At 40.0% G+C, this 21928-nt stretch overlaps 1 protein-coding gene across 4 annotated transcripts in view; it reads left to right on the top strand.

The window, feature by feature from the left end:
• The window catches only part of CPLX2 (complexin 2), a 124238-nt gene that overhangs the window by 81479 nt on the left and 20831 nt on the right, over positions 1–21928 (top strand). For 3 of the 4 annotated variants that reach the window (XM_075600885.1, XM_075600883.1, XM_075600886.1), the window contains 2 exons: positions 8629–8740; positions 15592–15767. In XM_075600885.1, coding sequence (XP_075457000.1) covers positions 8710–8740; positions 15592–15767 — 207 coding nt within the window. In that variant the 5' untranslated portion in view covers positions 8629–8709. The remainder of the gene's footprint in view (positions 1–8628; positions 8741–15591; positions 15768–21928) is intronic. The other variant, XM_075600887.1, reaches the window with a different exon arrangement.

The raw sequence follows: 21928 nt of genomic DNA, 5'->3' as shown, positions 1-21928 counted from the left end.
ACTGGACTATATGTCCAGATCTGATACTTATGGACCTAGTCTGCACCATAAACAGTCGCCCCACCCAGCTGTAACAAACATATCGTAATTCCACTCTCCAACATTATTGTTTTTACATCTGGATATTTGTTTATAAATGATCAAACAATACAAAACACACAAAACTACCATGGTAACCATGGGAAGGTGGGTTCCTGCTCTGCTTGGACCACGAGGTGTGTCACATCCTCGTACTCCATAGCCCTAAATTCCCCCTACAACACGCCTTCTCCCCCCCTGATCTAATACCCCTACATACTCAGTATAACCAATGCCCAGTAGGGGTCAGCCAACCTGCCATGTTGCCCCAGCCTTAGGTGCTGGGGAGCTCTTCTTTGTTAATGTCAATTTCAAGCTATAAATATTGACCAGGGAACCTTTTGAAATATAATTGAAAGTCACTGTGCTCCATTTGGTTTATTGAAGCAGTATAATTAATTGCAGCTGTGATTAGCCAGATTTTTACATTGGTTAAAGGAGTATTCTTTGTGTATGCTCAGAAGACAAATGGTAAAATTGCAAATGATACAAGCATATGCCACATAGAACCATGCATAAACCAAACGTGATAGCGATCCATTCATCTTTTCCCAAAACACCTGCAATTTGAAAGTCCGAGATGTATTAAAAAAAAAAAAATTCCTGAAGCTTTAGGAAATAAACTAGACCAGTAATCACTACAAAGAGCATTGCACCACAGGAAAGAATTAGTGCCCCGCAAAGCATGGCATGCTGCAGGAAAAAGAGCCAACAGGAGAGGGAAAGAGAGGACAGGAGAGGTGCACAGAGGAGAGGGGCAAGGAAGAGAGGAATATGGGAGAGGGGAGGAGAGGAACACATGGGAGAGGGAAAGAAGAGAACAGGAAAGGAGAAGAGAGGAGCACATCGAAGAGAGGAGCAAAGAGGAAAGTGAACATTGGAGGAGAGGGAGAGAGGAGCGGGGGAAAAGGGAACAGAGAGAAGGAGTAAGAGAGAGGGGAGGGAAGTGGAAGAGAGATGAGCAGAGATAAGAGCCTCTGGCCCCTTTATGCACCTCTCTACCCCCATCCTCTCATGCACCTAACTGTTGGACAATCCTGGCATGAAATTAGGGAAGTTTAACATTCTATTACTTCAATTTCTTAATTGCTGATAATTTAGGAACACGTTATTACACACACTAGTTGGTCCCATGTAGACAAGTATGGATCCCCCTATTACACACATCAAATGTTTCCCTTTCACTCATAAATCTATGAATATGAATTCAAACACAAAGTTTGCATTGCATCATTCAGCCACAGCTGGTCTCACAGGAGAGGTTGTCTGTTTTTAATCTACAGAATAAAAGTAAGGAAGAAGTGATACCTTTAATGGCCAACTATTAAAAATATGCCTGAAAAAGGAACCTTGCGCTCTTTTTAACCCCCAGTTAGCAATTAAATGTATCACTTATATCTTCCTTTTGTTCTGTCTACTCTACAGGCTAATACAGTACCATCTTCTATCTGAGTCAATACAAAATAATGATGAAGAACACGTCTAACAGGTCTCCAAACTTGCCTTACTCCATAATTGCACAGTAAACAGTGCTTCCACTGCAGCCAGGGACTCCGAGTAATGACATGCTTCTTATTAACCCTAACTGTTTTCACACAGCTTTAACAGTACAGCCTTGGTTATCAAAGTGCATGCCCAGAACACCTATCTTCTGAGAGCTGTTTCGACTTTTTGAGTCTCATCAGTGTTAGGATGGTTACTTCCCTTCCTTTGTGAAGGTGGTTGACAATTCACCTACACAAGTAAAGATCCTTTGCAACATTTGTGTTTTTTTTTTTTTTTTTTTTAAATAAAATTATTTTAGCTGCAAACCTGGGGTCTGGTGCAAAGAGGAGCACCAGATTCAATAAAAATAAAACAGCACCAGATTTATCAAAAGGGAATTTTTTTAATTAAAAGCAGTGGGACAATTTCCTGTGGTGCAGATTTATTTTTACACTAGTTTACAACTGGAAGACTATGTCCCCCTTAATTACTCCTTGATTGATGAAAGGCTAGATTCTTTGCCCAGGTTGGATGCTTTATACATCCCTTGGTTTTCTATAGATTGATGAATTCAAGGTGCAAACAAAAGCATGGCGATCTAAGTGTGCCTTCGGCAGTCACTCAGAGCAGTGCCAGAAAGCATCACTATGGATACAAATCCCAACAGCATTAAAAAAACACCCATCTTTTCCTCTCCTCAGTGATACTCTGGCACTACCTTAGAGCAGATACGAGGCTAATGATTGAAATAAATGCACTTGCAAGTTGAGATAGAATCCTGGGACTGTAGCCTGCACTGAAATTATTTAAACAATTCATGCAAAGATCAGCATCACATCAATGTAAAAGGTTTCTGGAATATTCCCTTCACGTATTGATGTTTCATAAAGTCATTTAGATTTTGCATTAATATCCTTAAAAAAATATTTCTGGGAAGCATAAAACCAAGACAGCCTGGACTTGTTAATTAGGATCATGTGGTTATAGTTGTAAGTGGCCATATGTATTGACTACAGGGAAATTCAATAAATTACTATTTTAAGATACAGTGATAAATAAGACCAAATTGAACTATTGTCATTGATATATTTCATAGGTAAGGATTATGTGATTTGTCCCCTTTGTAGCAAAAAAATCAGGTCATGTTAAAATATTGTTTTAAAATTTATACTGAGAATGTCTGTAAACAATTTTACGTGAAATTTGGTGAGGATTTCACTTAAAGGACTTTTTTTTTGACCATAAGCATTGCTAAACACTAAGGCATCTTATGGCTCAATAACATAACTGGGCCATAAGGTGCATTATGGCTTAGCACTGCTTTATATATATGGCACTGAATGCCATATATATAATGTATTGATATTTATGAATTTTAAATCTTTGGATGGTGCAAGGATATAAGCAAACCAAGCAACTCCTTAGAGCCTCAACACAGTCAGGGGGAACCCTTTTTATCCTGAGATGATATAATTATTATTTCATTACAATTTCATTGGTATTTGCTATACAGTCCTCAACTGTCACTCATTTGGGTACTGAGACCTTGATGCGAAGGGTACCACGTAATTAAAATACTGTTATTTATAGTGTGAGAAAGAAGTTGCTTTTAACAATTGACCTACTGTAAACCAACCAAAATCTTAAAAATATCACTAGTTATCTCAGTTAAGTATAGATATAGGCAAAAATGGAATCTGGGGAAGAAATGAGAGAGGTGGGTGGGAGTGGGGGGGGGTGATGGCTGTAAGAAGGGTCATCCTGTCTATAAATGCTTTTGCATTGCTCCTGTTTCATACACTAATTATCTTTGTGTGTCTGATGATTTAAAAACCTGAGCATTTCAAAGGTCCTCATTGGCTGAGTTGTGCTTATTTATTTGCTCTCGTGCTGCGTGCTTTATCTGTGACAGAAATGTCCACATTGTATGCTTAATCCATTTTAGTAGTGATGAAAAGCTAATCATTCCCTGTGATTCATCTGCCAAGCTTTCCATTGGCTAATGCATCCCTTCCCCCAATCGCTCACTCACATTAACTGGCAACTAGATTCAAGTAATATCTATAACGTTAAGTCATTATTGGAATGCAGATTTTTTTTAATGTTCTGCATTCTATAGCTGCTAAGACTCTTAACTAGTTTATTGTATGTAATTGGTGCTCCAAAAAGCTAGTGCTCCAAGTATGCCACTAAGAAAGTATTGTGCAGGGTACCTTATCATAAACAGTTAATAACATTTTATGTCACAGACAATAATGTAAATTTAACTTGGGAAATAATTACCACCAGGTACTGGGAGTAAGAAGTCTGATGTGGAATAGATTTCTTCCAACCTCCATCCACCCATATAATCTGCTTGTCACTACTCTACCAAATCTTACAATGCCCACAGCCAGCAATTGCCACCTAAAGTCTTTGCTACTGAGCTTCATAACAATGTTCTTCTTTGAAAAGATTAGCTGCTGGGTGCATGGGAAATGTATGGGATAAATACAATTCCACTTTATAGCTGGATGCTGTTATTAGGTTAATTACACAAGAGGGAAGATTTTAACTCACCAACAAGTTATCCAGCAGTAAGCATTTAAAATAATAATAAGCAGCAGGATACTCGTGGTTGTCGCGGTCACTCCCCTGCTAACAAGACATTAAACAGCCCGCTCTCGGCCACTGTAACAACAATGCAATTTCATTCTGAACTTAAGCTGACAAATTTCAGAACCAAAGTTCCATCTGCTTCTCAAGGAACTCTGGCAAAATGATAAGGAATTTATATCATGAATTCCTTGGTGCAAAAACAATTCCAGATGTGTCAGTGCAACAAATCCAATTGAAAATAAATTAGTTTTTCTCTGCCATATCTGCTTTTGTTGTTTGTTTGTTTGTTTTTTTTTTTGCACAAATGATTCTTTAATATGTGGGAATCGTGTACTAAAGTTATAGTTAAAGGAACACGCACCTTCTTATTCTATATAATCATTTTTCATGGTTTTCATTTATTGTCCTCATGGTAAATTGGAGCAACATGCAGCGTTTTATACCACCATACAGTAATAAACTGTCATATTCCCGTTTGCTCAAGTGCATGCAATTAAGAAGTTGCTGGTGCAGAGAGATGGCAAATAAAATAAAATAAATTGGTCAAAAGATTATGGGGCCTGTGCACTAAGCGCCGATAAGCCACTTATCGAGGCCTTTTCACCCAAAAAGCCTACTGCTATTTAGTAAGCCCTGATATGTCTGCGATAACAGCCCTTTTCACCAAAAAAAAATTTCAGAGAAAAGAAACGCCAAACGAGCAGCGAGAAGTCACTTATCGGTAGATTTTCAAACTCGTGCAATTCTAGTAGCCCCGATTAGCTTATCGAGCCTAATCACAGCTCTAGAATAGAGATTTCCTCTCAAAATCCTCCCGCCAGGAAGATGGTGAGAAGCTACCAATAAGCGTTGAGAGGGGACTTAGAAACAAAATGCATTTTCCTGCATCGGATTGATGCCGGAGTCTCCAGAGCTGATACCCATATCAGCACCAGAGGCCCCCGGCATGAATCAAATGCAATAAAAATGCATTTACAAGCAACTTCATTACCTTAGTGGCTAACCGCTAAGGCAATTAAGGGGTTAAGGAACAACAGCAGCTTTATTGGGGGGGAGGGGGTGAGTGAAGCGGGTACTTGGCCCTTCACTCACCCCCTCTGCCCCCCAATAAACATTACAATATGTACTAACCAACAATACACAACTCACCCACCCCCCGTGCCCCAAAATAAGTGCATTGTTTTATTTTTTTATACACAAGATTGATACCAGAGGCTGTCGGAGCCCTTGGGTGGTCTCCGTGGGTGTCCGGTGGTCCAAGAGTGGTCCCTGTGGGTGTCTGGGGGCCCACTGTGGTCCCCATGGGTATCTGGGGGCCCTTGGGTGGTCTCCACGGGTATCTGGAGACACTCGAGTGGTCCCCGTCAGTGTCCATGGGTCCTCAGGTGGTCCCTGTGGGTGTCCAGGGGCCCTCAGGTGGTCCCTGCGTGTCCCCGCTGGCCCGTGGTACCAATCCTGTTTCAAAAAAAAATGTGGAATACATTGGAATAAATAAACCTCTCCCCCCCCCCCCAACACATACCGTACAGTAATGGGCAAAATAACTATTATCCAGATATGAATAATAGCTCTTTTGCCCATTATAAAATCAAATATTAGCCAGCCAGCATAAATAAAGTAAATAAAGTTCAACTTACCCCTGCCATCATGAAGGGCATCCTCATCAGCATACTGCAGGGCCATGTCCTCCATTTCCTGAAAGAATAAAAGAAAAAAATCTATCTAATGGCCCCTAAACCCTTAATCACCTTAGCAGTTAATAACCACTATAGTAATTACCCGGGAGGCCTGACCACCCACCCCGGGAACACTATACCTACCCTGTACCCATTGATTGGCATAGTGGCACATCATACCAATATAATATGGGCATGATAAGCCACTATAGCAGCCAATGGTCACTCTAATAAAAAAGTATGAAAGCCAAAAATACACAATAATAAAACTGTAACACTCGGCCGGCCCGCAAACCAGACAAGACCCCGGTACTGAGGTGGAACAGAAGAACACCACGCACTTAACAGCAAGCGGGGGCGCGACCGGATTGTGGTAAATAGCGAAGCTGGTCCTGGGACAAAAATAGGTGTAATTAGGTACTTGCCAAATCCGGCCTAGAATAGTCAAGTCCATAAGCCAATGGTCGAGTCCGTAAGCCAATGGTCAAGGAGTAGAGATGGTTGCATCGTAGAGAGTTCGTAAGCCAAGGTCGTGGAGATGAGAGAGCTGTGTCGTCGAAGGTCTGTTAGCCAAGTCCAAGGGATATAGAAGACAGCATGGAGGAGAGTCCGTAAGCCAGGTCAGGGGGGTCCAGAAAGCAGCGTGGTCGAGTATCCAAAGTCAAGGTCAAAATCCAGGGAGGTCAGAAGAGATTCCGGGGATGGAACAGGGGCTGAAAAAACAAGAGAGCCAAGCAGAAGCAGACAGCACCAAGGTACAGTAGCTATGCAGAGCACTGGGAGAATGGGGAGACAGAGCTAAATAGTGGGCAGTAGCCTATCAGGGAAAGGGAGGAGCGGAGGTGTGGTCCAGGGATTCATCCTGATAGGGGAGAGGGACCTGGGGGCTGGCCAGGGTAGACCTGGGGCTGGGGAGCACGCTAATGCGCAGGACCGCAAGGAGGAGGCGGGACTACATACAGGATGCCGGGTATGAATTGCCTGGGTCCGCGCGCCCCTGTAACGGTGACGCGCGTGACCCGGAAGAGGGAGAGCAGCCGCGGGGGTGACGCAGATGGCAGAGGAACGCCACCGGGGATTCAGGGCGGCGGTAGAAGGTAAGGAAGTGCCGAGAGCGGGGTTCCCCGCAGCGCGGGACCTTACAAAAACATATACACAAGCACCTAAACACCCCAATTCAAGAAATAAAAGCACTAGCCAACCAATTAAATAAATAAAAGCACCAGCCAACCAATCAATTAAAGAATTTAAACCACTGGCCAACAAATCAATTTGTTCATAAAACCACTAGGCAACACATCAATTAAAACCAGTAACCAACCAAATAAATAATTAAACAAAAACACTAAACAATCGGAAAATAAAATAAAAACAAGCCATCCAAATTACAAACAATTTAAACCAAACAATAAACAGAAACATAAAAAACAGCAATCAATAGAAAAAACGCTTTTGTCCAAAAATGCATTGACTGTCACTGTATTTATCTGTACCCTCACAGATTAATACATTATCAGATAATGGGCAATGAAAAACACGTGACAAAGGGATTTAAATACTGGAGGAGATACCGGCACCCCATACCAGGGCCTGTAACTCGGGAAACAGGGGGTGTCCGAGGCTGAAATCAATGCGGTTCATCTCAGGAGACCTCCTGCTCCCGCACACTATTAATAAAAATGATATTAAAGCGGCTTCATTACCATAGCAGATAGCCGCTACAGTAACGAATTAGTTCAATTTTATATTTGGGTTTTAAAATGGGTGTATTGTAGCAGGTGGTCTCTGGAGCAAAACCACATTGATTTGAGGTCTGGGGACCCCCTGCTTCTCGAGATACAGGTCCCGTTATGGGGTTCCGGTATCTCCTAGGCATTTAAATGTCCCGCGTCACATGACCGTGGGAATAAAATGCATATGAGATACCGGCACCCCATAACGGGGCCTGTATCTCAGGAAGCAGGGGTCCCCAGACCTCAAATCAACGAGGTTCTACTCCGGAGAACCCTGCTAGTATACTAGTATTACATTTTATATTAAACATTTTTGATCTCTGGCGAGATTTGCGCAGGGAGATGCGGCTCTCTCTCTGCAGCAGAAAGAAATCGCCGGGTGAGCCTTTTCAGAGAGGCGATCAACACGTCGCCGGCTACTCGCCAGTTTTGCAAATGTTCTTATCACAGGTATTCTGGGCTTTATGCATACTGTGATAGCAATGCTGTAAAAACTGGCAATTTAAACAGTCCTGCAATTTTATTTTTCGCTGCTCAGTGCATTGGCCCCTGTGCGTTTAAAAAATGTCAGCAGAATTTGAAACAATTTTTAGATTTGCATCATGTTTTTTGCCATCTCTACATACCCTCAATGATTGGCAAATCATAATAGATGAAGGATTTTAACTTTTCTTTGGGTCTCCTTTCTGCAGAGACATGAAAATTGTATACTGTACATTCCCCTTTTATTATCGGGGAAATGGGGATATAATCTCAATTTTTGTATGACTAATAAAATCTGTTTTTTTTTTAACATTCCTAAATAATATAATAAATGAGTTTAAGTTATTTAGAATAATACACACTATTGTATATAGAATTGGATATTGTAACACTGTATGACAGATTGAATGTAGCTCTGCACATCCTCATGACTTTAGCAATCCTTTTCTCTTTCTGCACGGTTAGTCGTTTCACTCGTTTCAATTGGTGTGTGTACAGCGTGCTTGCATCAATGTACTTTTAAAGAGGGCTATCATTGTCCCCAGTACCTGACATGTATATATTTTCCTTTCCAGGTGTCCCTTACAGAGTTTCCCACTAGCAGTGCTGGATGAGAATATCCCTGTGACCACTAGGACCAAATTCAAAGAGGCAGCATGGATTTTGTCATGAAACAGGCTTTAGGAGGTAAGTCAAATCTTTTGTAACGTATAGAACTACAGCTATCCCCATTGTTTCTATGAGTGTTAACTCCCGCCACTTATCACTGCATTAGAACAGTATCAAACTGCTGCTTCTTCCCCACATATTCATTCAACTTTAATATGCATACACTCTGAGGACAAAACCCAACTAATGCTACTAATAAGTGTAATGATGCTTATAAACCTCAGACAAGTATATGTCATTTTCAATATTTTTTCAAAATAAATAATACATATCATAGTACATTGATAATGGGGACACTGTGGAATATGGGTTTCCTCAATACTAGAGATAATATAGTTATGTCCTTGAAAGAGAGCCAAACCATTTTTCAAATTGAGCTTGTGAAGTGTCGTTTATGATGAGAATTTTGCTTTCAACCAATGCATCTTCTTTGTGCTTGGTATATTTACGTGTTTTCTTCTATGTACTGTACCATAGAGTGGATGTGTGTTTAACCCCATGGCTGCCAGAGGGGCCTGTTCTATAATACGTTGCAGGTCTGCAGGTTTCTGGCAGCCAAGGGAAGGCAGAAAGCAAGTCAATTAAACCAACTCATGTTTCAAGATTCTATTATTATTTTTACAAAATTTCCAAATGAAGGTATAAAAAGGATTTTTACAGTTATTTAGCAATACTTATGTTTTTTATGATTTAAAAAAGCAATCCAAGCTGGTGATTTATTTTTGCTTTTTTTAGTATTGAAGCAGAGGGTCTCCGGAGCAGAACCCTATACATTTCAGCTCTGAGGACCGCCTGCTTCCGGAGATACTTACCCCCATAGAGGATGCCGTTAGCCACTCCGCTCGGCAAGCTGAGTTCACGTAATGGCGGAATTTCAAAGCTCCTGCACCCTGCGGGCCAATAGGAAGCTGTGACATCATCAGATTCTGTTTCCTATTGGCTACCGTGATGCGGGAGCTTTAAACTTTGCCGAGATATGGCACCCCCTTTGGAGGTCTGTATCTTGGGAAGCAGGGGTCCCCGGAGCTGACATTAATGGGGTTCAGCACCGGAGACCCCCTGCTTCAATCCTAAAAAAACCTGTGTTAAAAAAAACAGTGTTAAAAAGAAAAGCAGGTATAGTATTGCTCCACTCAAAAATTCATTTAGGTTCTAAGAGTAGAAAATATTGATAAATGTTCGTCTTTTTTGCAGAATTTGTGTAAAAGCCCATGACTTAAACAAAAATTCTCTGTTTAAAGGGCCACATGACCCGGTGCCATTCTCTATAGTACCTGCAATTCAAGCAATTTTCAGAGGCCATGCAATGGCAGATATCGCTGATTGGGGCGCGATCGCATTTGGATGACACCCGGCTAATGAGTTGTCAATCCTTATTTTCAAATGTTGACAAGTGGTATAAGTATTGCAACTCATTTTACAGGAGCGGCATCACTTTATTGACATAGAATTAATAAACCAACAACAAATTTGCGACCTAAAAACACACAGCATAAAAACCACTACACTATTTACTGTAACTGAAGTTACAAAACACTAGTATATCAATATAGTTAGAACTGAGGAAACATGTAATTAATGATGCATCCGTTTCAATTGGTTTAAATAGAAATATCTTCTACTGAGCATTGCTCTGTAAAATGGGTCAGTGGGGTTCTCTGCATAAAACCTTAGCAGAATTCCAGATCAGTTAGGACAGGAATCCATCAGGGAAGAACATTTCCAACAGAGAAGGAAGGAATGACAAGTCGCCATCTTTGAGAACACATGTAAGATCTTGATTTGCATACCCTATATCTATGAGTACTTGGATAAATAAATGTTTTTTTTTAATGTGCCAAACTTGAATGATGAAATGTATATCGTGGAAGAAGATATGATGGCAAATGACCTTTAACACGAATACACTAGAGTTTATTAATGCTGTGATTTACACATATGAAACATTGGTCTTTAATAAGAGGAGCCTCATTACATTCTGAGATTAGTGAGAGGTGACTGCATTTTCAATGAAAAAACTTTCAGCAAGCAACACAATATTCAGGCCATACAGCCTGCAAAATGTGTCATTAGGTCATTTTAATCAATCTCATCTGCCTGTTCACTGTACAAACTACCTTCCATATCAGCTGCAAATCTTTGTTTTTCTTAAATATTTTTCTAAATTATGTAAGAGTCTATCGCTAGATATAGTGCATTATTTACTTTAACTAATACTGTATGTCTTTATTAAGTGTGTTGTTCATTGTTCCATCCATATTTGTACTACTATTTTACCACAGTTTTGACACACTTTCTGTTTGCTCCCTTATCGGCTTAAATTGTGTTTTAATTTCTCTTTTTACTCCAACTGAAATACCCATCCAGGAGAACAGGGAGAGGAGAAATGGAAGAGTTAAGGTGTGAGACTTCGAGGTCCATCAAGTGCGATAATGTTTTTATCTGGGCCTGTAGTGTGATATTCTCTATAATGTAAATATAGGGGGATGTCAGATGTTGATTGTTTTATAGTCCCAGTTTTTGTGTTATTGGTGCCTTTCCTTCCTGTCTTACTTCAGATCACTATTTGCTCTCTTTCTGTTTGCCTGTTTGATAAGCCTTCTCTTTGAGCTGTGTAGGGATGAGTAGGAGTGAGATAAGCAATTAACAGGACTGCTAGTTTGCTGAAGGCATTGAAATTTGTTCGAAAGCTGCAACAGTTCCAGCTTCATGTTGACGGGTGCGGATTTCTATGTGCATTATGAATTGGCCAAGTCTTCTCGGCTCAGACACCACAATCTCTGTGCAATTGTTGGCTCTGTCTGTCTATAAACAGCTTTTATTTACCATGCACTACAATTGCTACTGTTCATCTCTTCATGCTCCCATCTAGTTTCTTTAAGAATCTCTTTTGGCCTTCAAAGTCAAAAATCATCTTGCTACAAATAAGTATTATTTTATTCTTATATAGCACTGAGCATGTGCACAGCACACTTCAGCAGGGCCACCGACAAGGAGGGGACAGCCGGGACAGGTGTCCGGGCCTGGTGGCCGGCACTGCAAGTTGGCTCCGACCTCTGGCCAAGCCGGCTGCCAGTCGTGGCTGGTCCCTGGCTCCAACAGCTGCAGACCTCTTCCTCACTCGGTGTCCCACAAAGAGATTCCAATGCTTGCGGTATGCGACAGGCCTCTCTGACATCAGCGCACCGGAAGTAAGCTGGGCCTCAGCTTCTGGTGCGCGCTGACTTTGGAAGCTCGGCGTGGGACAGAGTGAGGAAGAGGCCTGCAGCTGATGGAGAGCGGCAGCTGGGCCTGGCCAGAGGACGGGGCCAACTTGTAGTGCTGGCCACCAGGCCCCACCCAGCCTCCGAGCCCGGCCTGACCATCCATAAGATATGTCTATTTTTAATATGTATTGGGGAGGTATTTCTATATGTATTGGGGAGACTGGTGGTCTTTTTTTATATGTATTGGGGGCTAGTGGGGATGTTTTTATATGTACTGGGGGGAGCAGAGGTCTTTTTAAAATATATTGGGGGAGTGAAGTCTTTTAGATATGTATTGGGGGCAGTGGGGGTCTTTTTAATATGTAGTGGGCGGGAGTGGGGGTCTTTTTAATAGATATTAGGGGGAGTGGGATTCTTTTTAATATGTATTGGAGAGGTGAGGTCTTTTTAATATGAATTGGGGAGGTGGGGGTCTTTTTAATATGTATTGGTGTGGGGGCTTTTTAATATGTATTGGGGGCTGTGACAGGGTGAATAAAAGCCACCAGCTTTATGCCTGGCAGACATGTGTTTAGTCTGCAGTGCAGCAGTGAGGAGGTTAACTTCAGCAGGGACCTCATGGCAATTAGTTGAATCCCAGCTGCCCAATCAAGGTGTGTTAAAAACACCAGGATGTGCTCACATGCAGCCTAGCTGGTCAGCAGGCAGGAGTGAGTTACTGAAGAGATAACTGCTAAAAGGTCTGTCTTTATGTATGCTGTCTGAAGCAGGGAAATACAATGAAAACTCTGGAGAGAGAACAGCTTGATTTAAAGGTCTGTTTGCAAAGTACATTTTGATGAACTGTTGTGTCCTGCACGCTGAAGAAAACCTGTTTTGTTTACATGCTGAAGATAAGCTATTTTCCTTTTGTTTGCTGATGAGAAGCTATTTGTTTTTGGTGTGCTGTATGTTTTAAGGCTAAAATAAATAAGCCTTATCCAAAGAACCCGTGTGTGTAGTTGCATGTACCCTGCAACAGGGGCATGGGTGAGGTTCTTTTAATATATATTGGGGGTGGGTGGGTGTCTTTTTATTATGTATTGGGGGTGATTTTTTAATATATATTTGGTGAGGGGGATTGAGTGAGATCGTGAGGTAAGTGATGGAAGGTGGGGGCAAGTGAGAAGAGAGAGGGGGTAAGGGAGGGAGTGAGTGAGGAAAAGAGGGAGTAAGAGTGAGACGCAGTGGAGATGAATACATGCGAAGGAGGGGGGACTGAGAAACAGTGAGTGAGATGGAGGGGAGAGAAATACATGGGATGATGGGGGAAATAGAGGAGGCTCGTGAGATGTGAAATGGGGGCATGGCTCACAATACCGCCGATATGGGGGGAAGGATGGGTGTAACATTAGTCCTGGGCCCCAGGAAATCAGCGGCCCTGCTCTCCAGTGCAAGCAAACAGTATAACATATAAGGCATAACAGCTGCAATCCATTGATATTAAACATAATGATAAACACATATAATATTACATTAACATATACTATAACTTTTGTATACCTGTTGCTGAAGAAATGCAAAAATAATCAAATTAAGTTCAACAAGTGACATCATGCAACATTTCATTGACTGTTTACATTTAACTTAATTCTCCTACTTGTCTATCTTCATGACCTTTATAAAATATGCTGTGAAGTGGCATCCTGGTGCTGGAAGAGTCATTTAAATTAATACATCACCAGCATAATGAAGATGTATATACAGTATATAGAACACAGGTCTGTTTTTCTGTCCATCACAAACATGATATGATCGACATTGTTGCATGTAGAACATGGCAAAACGTTTGTAACCTGATCTTCTTTTTCTTTTTGTGACTTCATTAACACATTGTAGTAACCATTGACTTTTTCTCAGTGTCAGTTAAATGGTCACAATACAATAAAATGTAGATGAATAAATCATTGCGCCATAAAATGAACCATGTGTCCCCATTTCTCAACTGACTATGTTGTTGACCGTCTGGGTCCAGATAATCATAAACTGTCTAAGTCAATTCTGGTTATATATCTTGTATCCTAACATATGAACAGATGTTCATGTAGACACGCAGCTTTAAACTCTAGAGCAGTGTTTCCCAACCCGGGGTACAGCGGCACCCTGGGTGAGAGGATCAAGAGGGTGCCACGGGATTCCATGATCTCCCAAAGCAGGAAGAGAGTAAGGCAGTTTCCTCTATCCTGATTGGCTGCAATACCCAACAGCAGCCAATCAAGAGGAGGTATTAAGAGCCTGCAGGGTGTGGCCAAGCAGAGGAGGACGAAACAGCATGGGCAGTAAAGAGCTGAGACGGTGTGTCTCTGTCCTGTATGTATTTTGGTGTGTGTGTGTGTGTGTCTGTCTGTCTTTTCTGTAACTGTCCTGTTGTATGCGTGTGTTTTCTGTGACTTTTTGCCTCCTCCTACTCCCATGACACTTCCTGCCCCTCTGACCACTGTGACTCCCTGTCTCCTCTAACTTCCCTGCCCCCTTTGACTCCCCTGCCCCCTGTGACTCAAATGACTCCCGTGACTCCCTGCCCCTTGTGACTCCTTGCCCCCTCAGACTACCTTGCCACCTCAGATTCCCCTGCCCCCTCTGACTTCCCTGCCCCCTCTGACACCTGAATATTTGCTCATTAGATGGGTGCAAATGTCCCATCTTTCAATATATATCAAATAGTCCATGGTCTGGTTCTTTTCTCAATTTAATCAGAGACAATAGAAAACATTTTTCACAGCATCATTTCAATCAGTTACATCATTCAGACATAGCGAATTTAGTTATAGAGTGGAGAATCTTTAGCTTAGTTGCTCTTAGCTTGGATGGTAAATGATTATGAATTCTATCAATCCAAACACAATCTTTATAGATTTGAGCAAAGCCTGTTTTTCTCACTGTCAGCCAAAATGTTCTTAGTCAATAATTAACATTAAAACATAGTATCTTCATTTACTTTGATTTAAAAGAACCTCTTTGTCATGTCACTAAGTAACTATAGTTAATCCTATGTTCCTGATCTTTTAAGACCCACCTCTATTGTATTGTCTTATACTACTATCTATTTAACTAGCCTTTGATTCCAAACTCTTGTAACTCAGTAGAAAAAAAAACATTTCTACACCTGCCTGTCTTCAGACTGATTTAACTTCTTATCTTTGTAGAGGCAGCTTATCTTTTTCCAATATAATTTATAATTTAGTACTAAATTACTTATTTTAACTAGTTACTTGCTGAATATATGTGTATATAGAGAATATAGCATAATTAATATTTTAGGCTTGAAATTATCCTATCTTCAACTCCTCTGCCTCCTGTGACTCCCTGCCCCTCAGTCTCCTGTGACTCTGCTGCCCCCTCTGACTCCCCCGACCTCTCAGACTCCCTCCCCCTCTTACTATCTGTCTCTTTGTCCTGTGACAGTCTCTCTGTCCTGTGTTTTCTGTGATCCTGGCCTGTTGTAGTGGTGCCTCAGAAACTGAGCAATGTGGTTAGGGGTGCCCAGAGAGACAAAAGGTTGAAAACCACTGCTCTAGAGACTGGAACTTGTCAGCCCTGGCTCTCTGGATCCCAGACTACAAGCTATGTTCTACCTATTTGTTTGCCATTTTGTAATTGTATAACATGTCACATTATGTCCAGGGGCAACGAAGGACATGGGGAAGATGCTTGGAGGGGAAGAAGAAAAAGATCCCGATGCCCAGAAAAAGGAGGATGAGAGGCAGGAAGCCCTGCACCAGCAAGAGGAGGAACGCAGGGCCAAGCATGCCAGGATGGAGGCAGAAAGAGAGAAAGTCCGGCAAGAGATACGAGATAAGGTGCTCCATTTTATACATCAGGGTTCTAACTATACCCTTATCACAAGTAGGATTCTGCACTCTATATGTACAGTATTATAAGAGTTTTATGACACTAACATAAACCCCCTACACTGTTGACTATGACTAAAAAGGCCAAATTCAGATAGAGCTGTTATTTAAATGGGAATGGGAGATTTAAAAGACCAAACTCACTAAAAGCTATTTTTTAATCTGTCTGCTTAAAAGGGCATTGTCATTTATGAGTGCAATAAACACCCTCAGAAGGATTCAATTGCCTTTTAAGTAATATACTGCACCGACACACTTTATTCGAGCAAATACCCGGTATGTACCTGGCAGATACCTGGAATGCGCCGCTCCTCACCTCTGACAAGCCCCGTTGCATTTGCCTTCCCAGCCTGGGTTCATGCCTGGCTGACGGGCGGCTGATCTGTTAAATGATAATGATTAGGATTTAATAGGCTGCAATGCTTCGCGTGTCTACCAGATGGCATAAATTCATGAATTGTAATGCAGTATATATATATGTACTGTGCAGTATTGCTGCCAGCGGGAATAAAATGCTTCAATCCCTGCCGGAAAATAACTCAATGCACTCGGGCAGAAAACAGTCACAAACCTCAATACACCCGGGTATACCCGAATTCGTGGGACTAGCCGAGCTCGAATAAAGTGTGTCGCCAGTGTATAACTTTTTGTGTTTGCGAAAACTTTCCTTTTTTTTTTCCATTGGGTCCTCGGAAATTCATGCCTGTCATGAATATATGGCAACTGATGGCATCATCATAATTTAAAACGCAGAAGAAAAAAATAAATAAGGATTACATGCACATTGCAAAAACTCTCCAAAGCATGTGGTTACCATGGAAATATTAAAATACAATGACTTGCCTCTTTCAAAAAAATCTAATAAAAGGGCAAAGGCTTTCGTTAACCTATTTAGAGGCAGATTCAATTAGGTCCATTGTGAGTAAACGCATCTAAATGGGCATTAACTGCCATTACGGTCCTTAATGAATAATCCACTAAGGAGTAGATCCACAGAAGGCCATAGAATATTTATCAATCCACTAAATTGGGTTAGTGGATGTCCCCAAAAGGTGCTTAGCGTTACAATGCACCTGAAAAATAGCGGTTCACTAACTTTTAGACTTACACATATCCAAGTCATATGGTAATGAGAAGTTTACCTAACAGCGGAGATCCTCAGACCTCCGTTCATGTTAGCGCATGGGAATAACAGTATGATATTTAGCACCTTCCAAAAGCTGCCGTTATGCACATCCAGGCCCCGATTATCAATGCATTATTTCAAGCAATAGCCTACAAGGAAAAAGGGCAGGTCTTAAGTAGTACCTACATGAGTGTACTGAGTGTAGGACTTAACCCTTTAATTACATGTGTAATACAAATATATATATATGATAGAACATATTAACGGCAGAAACACATCAACAGATATATGTGATATTGTGTCATTTTCATGTAATACACTGTACTATGGTTTTTAATGGTTAAGGGGAATGTAGGATATATTTGTGTGGCCTACTATGGTATATAATATTGAGTGTATATAAATATGGGTGTACAATTATGAGTCTACAGTACATATTAGAACAAGAATTACCAAAAGATGGAACTTGCAAAAATAACTTTTAATCACACACAATTAATACAGTGTGTGACAAAAATAAAACATTAAAAAAATATATACAAAATAAAAATATAAAAACATAAACAGCAAATAAAGTTCAGCGCTTCCCCTTTGCAGGTGTCCTGCTAGACTCACTATGCCCCCTGGTGAGACTGCTGCCACACCTCAATATCCGCACATGCAGTGACAGGGGTGTAGATTCAGAAGGAGGGGGAGTTGGCCACAAATTTGACACCCCTGATGTCACCAGGGAGTCACTCGAGACACCAGGTGTTGTGACAAGGGAGGGAATTCATAGCCCTCCAGCTTTTGCTGCATTGTGCACATTGGCTCATTGAGGGCTGCAGCAATCTGTGCCATACCATTAAGCGCAGAACTTGTGTGCTGCCACATGGCATTCACAATGATGCGCAGGTGGCAGTGGGCTACCAGCTCCCGATGCCTGCCTATGGCCTCTATGCACTACAGCTGGGCCGTGATACTGCAGAACTTGCGATGCTACATTTCAAGGAGCTCCACCTGATGGCCTATCAGTGTCTCCTTTGCCAGGCAGGTGCAGCTGGGACAGCAGCTGGTGCAACCGGGGCAGCAACAACATTGGGTGCAGCTTGGGGTACAGTTTGGACAGCAGGGGGTACAGCTGGAGCAGTGGCTGGGATCTCCTCTTCTGTGATCTTCGTCAGGAAGAGGGTCATAATCTCCTCTTCCTGCTCCAGGGGCTCGGCAGCCTCAGGCGCAGGCTGTACAGCCTCAGCCACTGCCTGTCTGTGTGATGGTCCTGAAAAAGAAATACATCATATTATCAAATCTATTCATACAGAATGTGGATACATGTAAGCACATTTGGAACGATTTGCTTTGACAACACAGCCATTTTTTTTACCCGTCTCTTTATTTCTAGAACATTTTAGCAGTACAATATATAGAGGCCCCTGATCCACAAACTTTAGAAGGTTTTATAACTTTATAACGTTAAAAATGGTTTTTGAAGCAAAAAGTGGCACTGTGTGCTCATTTGCATGTCATTTCCCAGAATCCCTTGCTGCAGTGGAAGTGCTGTGTGCTGGGTGATAATGGGGAAAGGCGGGGATGCAGACCTGCCTAAGACATGCAGATGAGCATACAGTTGTATTTACATTTTTATTTATATATTTTATTTTATATTTTATTTATATATATATATATATTACACTCGGTTCACTATATATATATATATATATATATATATATATATATATATATATATATATATATATATATATATATATATATATATATATATATAATACTGAGTTAAGTTATGGTGAGTAAAAAAAGTGACAAAAACCCTCCACAGGAAAGCAAATATGTAAATATAGCTGTGTGTATATATATATATATATATAGTGAACCGAGTGTCCCACTAGGAGACGAGAACAGCACTCAGGTTATGATGCAAACATTGTAGCCCTGGAAGTGCCTACTGCTATCTCTCTCTATATATATATATATATATATATATATATATATATATATATATATATATATATATATATATATATATATATATATAAACCCCACTGACACAGGACTGGATGTGAGGATACTAAATTAAAAATTATAAGCAATAACCATGTATATAAAAAATACCAATAATAAAAGAAAATAAAAAATATATAAATAAACCAATAAAACCACAAAAAATATTATATGTAAATTATACAATACAAGTGAAAGTCCAATCCAAAAAACACTGTCCTTCAGAGTCTTTGCAGCCTGAAAAGAGGGACCACCAAATCCCTCATGGATATCTAAGAAAAAGACAGAAAACAACAGGCGCACTCATAGGTAATTTTACCTTTACCAGTCCAATATAAATTTATTAACTTACTACACTATGAGTGCGCCTGTTATTTTCTGTTTTATAGTTTTATATATATATATATATATATATATATATATATATATATTACTGTGAAAAGAAAGTACACCCTCCTTGAATTCTATGGTTTTACATATCAGGACATAATAACAATCATCTGTTCCTTAGCAGGTCTTAAAATTAGGTAAATACAACCTCAGATGAACAGCAACACATGACATATTATCATATTATCCCCAACTATTTTGAATGGTTGTCAACCACTCCCTTTATTAGGATATCAAGCTCCTCATCAGTAAGTTTGAGGCTTCTGATTCTCCCAAGCTCAGAAGCAGGAGCAACCCCAGCAGTAGAGGTTGAAGTCTAGTAAGCCATTTCAACAGTATAGCTGTTTAGCTAAAACGTGCATTTATTTGAAATTGTAGCATGCTTATGGGTGTTATTTTAGATCATGCACATGTGTAACGTGTCACAAACTGATTTTTTTAGTTTTTACCAATGGGCATATGCAGTGTATTGTTTAATGCGTCTCAGTGCTACGATAATTCCTGTTCATACACTTAACATTACCATGGTCGTTTTGCTAAAAGACATCATTGTTCATCTCATTAACTTTGAGAATACCTGATAAACTAAAGAAAAATAACGTCCGTATCCAATTTCGGGGAAAATGATGACCTTCTATGTTCTACCCCTAAATGCGCCAGAGCCATTAGTTCTCTTTGATCCATCGTTGGACCTTCCTTTAATCCACAACCTGATGGCAATTAAAAATAGCCTGATTTGTCATTACATCCACAAGTAAGACCTCAACATTGGTTCACATTGCAAAATGTTGTTTGCAATGCCGCTCTGACATTGAAGGGGTTAAAATAGACCACAGTCCTTTGTCATAGATCATTTGCAAATTGCATTGCAAAACATGTCAAAAGGTTGAGTGAAAATGTATTTCTATTGATATTTTCTATTGATACAATGATCATGCCTTAGAATTCATATTACTGCTGTACACACCTCACATACTGACTGAGAAGTCTTGTTTCTATTGGGAAGAAAACAATGTGGACTTCAAACATTTACAAGAATCTACTCCCATTGACCACGGTATATACCCATTCTAATATCTCCTTGGCAGCATATTACATGGTTTTATTGCAACATCATTTGTAACCGCATCTCTACAGAAAAAGGGCTGGATGATTTTCAAATTTGGAAATAAAACCTAACTGCAAAAATTATAGTGATAATATCACAGGATATACAGACACATTTTCATCACGATTTCAGAAGCAATACCAAAGTTGCAGTGAATGATAAAGCAGTATTTTTTTAATTATTATTATTACAATGGATGACATTGTAATGTTTGCTGTAAAACTATTTAGCATGAGTATTTATTTATTCAACATTGGAACGTACTGAATACTTTTGCAATGATATATGTGATGTGGATGAAGTAGGAGAAGCAAAATCCTTTTGTAAATGTACAAAATGAAAAGAAAGTGGAACCCAACATTTAAAGTGAGATGCAGCAGGTTATGATAACATTTATTGTATCAGCATATGAGGTTTTAGAATGTCAAAAGCTCATACACATTTATTTTCTTCAGAGACTGGAACATAAACCATCTAATCCTACTAGGACTAAAACAGATTCTTGAACTCTACAATAAGAATTCAAGTTAGAATGGTTCTTGTTGCACTTTAAGGGACACTATCAATATACTACCCAAATGCAACCCCTGTTCCTCAAAAAAAAAAACATTTTCTCCTTTGTCAATACATCACAAATAATATCACATTACCATCACAGGAGTAAAGGAAATGAATCAGAAGATATAATTTCTCATGTAATAATAAAAAGAATAAGTTGTTTAATACCATAACTGAATAATACAGCATTTTGTGTGTGTGTGTGTTTATACATATATATAAGTATATATATATATATATAGTGGTTGACAAATCACCAAAAAATCTACTCACCACACAAAAAAATCTACTCGCCACCTAGTACCAAACGTGTGCTGCTTGGGCCAATATTTACTCGCCCGGGGGTTAAATCCACTCGCCCGGGGTATTTCTGTTATCTTTTGGATTTAATTAAAGTACCCTTTATATTTTTGCAAATTATTGTCTGAGTGCTACTTTAGAGGTTTCTTTTTCTTCTGTGTTTATATATATATATATATATATATATATATATATATATATATATATATATATATATATATATATATATAAACACAGAAGAAAAAGAAACCTCTAAAGTAGCACTCAGACAATAATTTGCAAAAATATAAAGGGTACTTTAATTAAATCCAAAAGATAACAGAAATACAAACAACTGACTGATGAGACTGCCTGTCTAAAAAATAAATTGGTGGACACAAAAAAAATGATCAAAAACACAGTGTAATAAACCCCAAAAAAATAAAACTAAAAAATCGATGCCCTAAGAGAAACCTTGCTCACTGAGGGAAAGAGTAGTTTCCCGCAGTGCAGCAGTACAGAACGGCCAGTCACAAAAGATGTTAATGACTAATAGACATCATATTGGACAGTGTTGATAGTCCCAAATAAGACTGAAGGCAGGCAGGGTCAGCAACAGCAAAAATTAAAATTAGCCCACTTATTTGGGAC

This window comes from Ascaphus truei, chromosome 5 (assembly GCF_040206685.1).
Source record: "Ascaphus truei isolate aAscTru1 chromosome 5, aAscTru1.hap1, whole genome shotgun sequence".
Classification (NCBI taxonomy): Eukaryota; Metazoa; Chordata; class Amphibia; order Anura; family Ascaphidae; genus Ascaphus; species Ascaphus truei.
The sequence above is the reverse complement of the archived record's forward strand: the minus strand, read 5'-3'. Positions and strand labels throughout refer to the sequence as shown.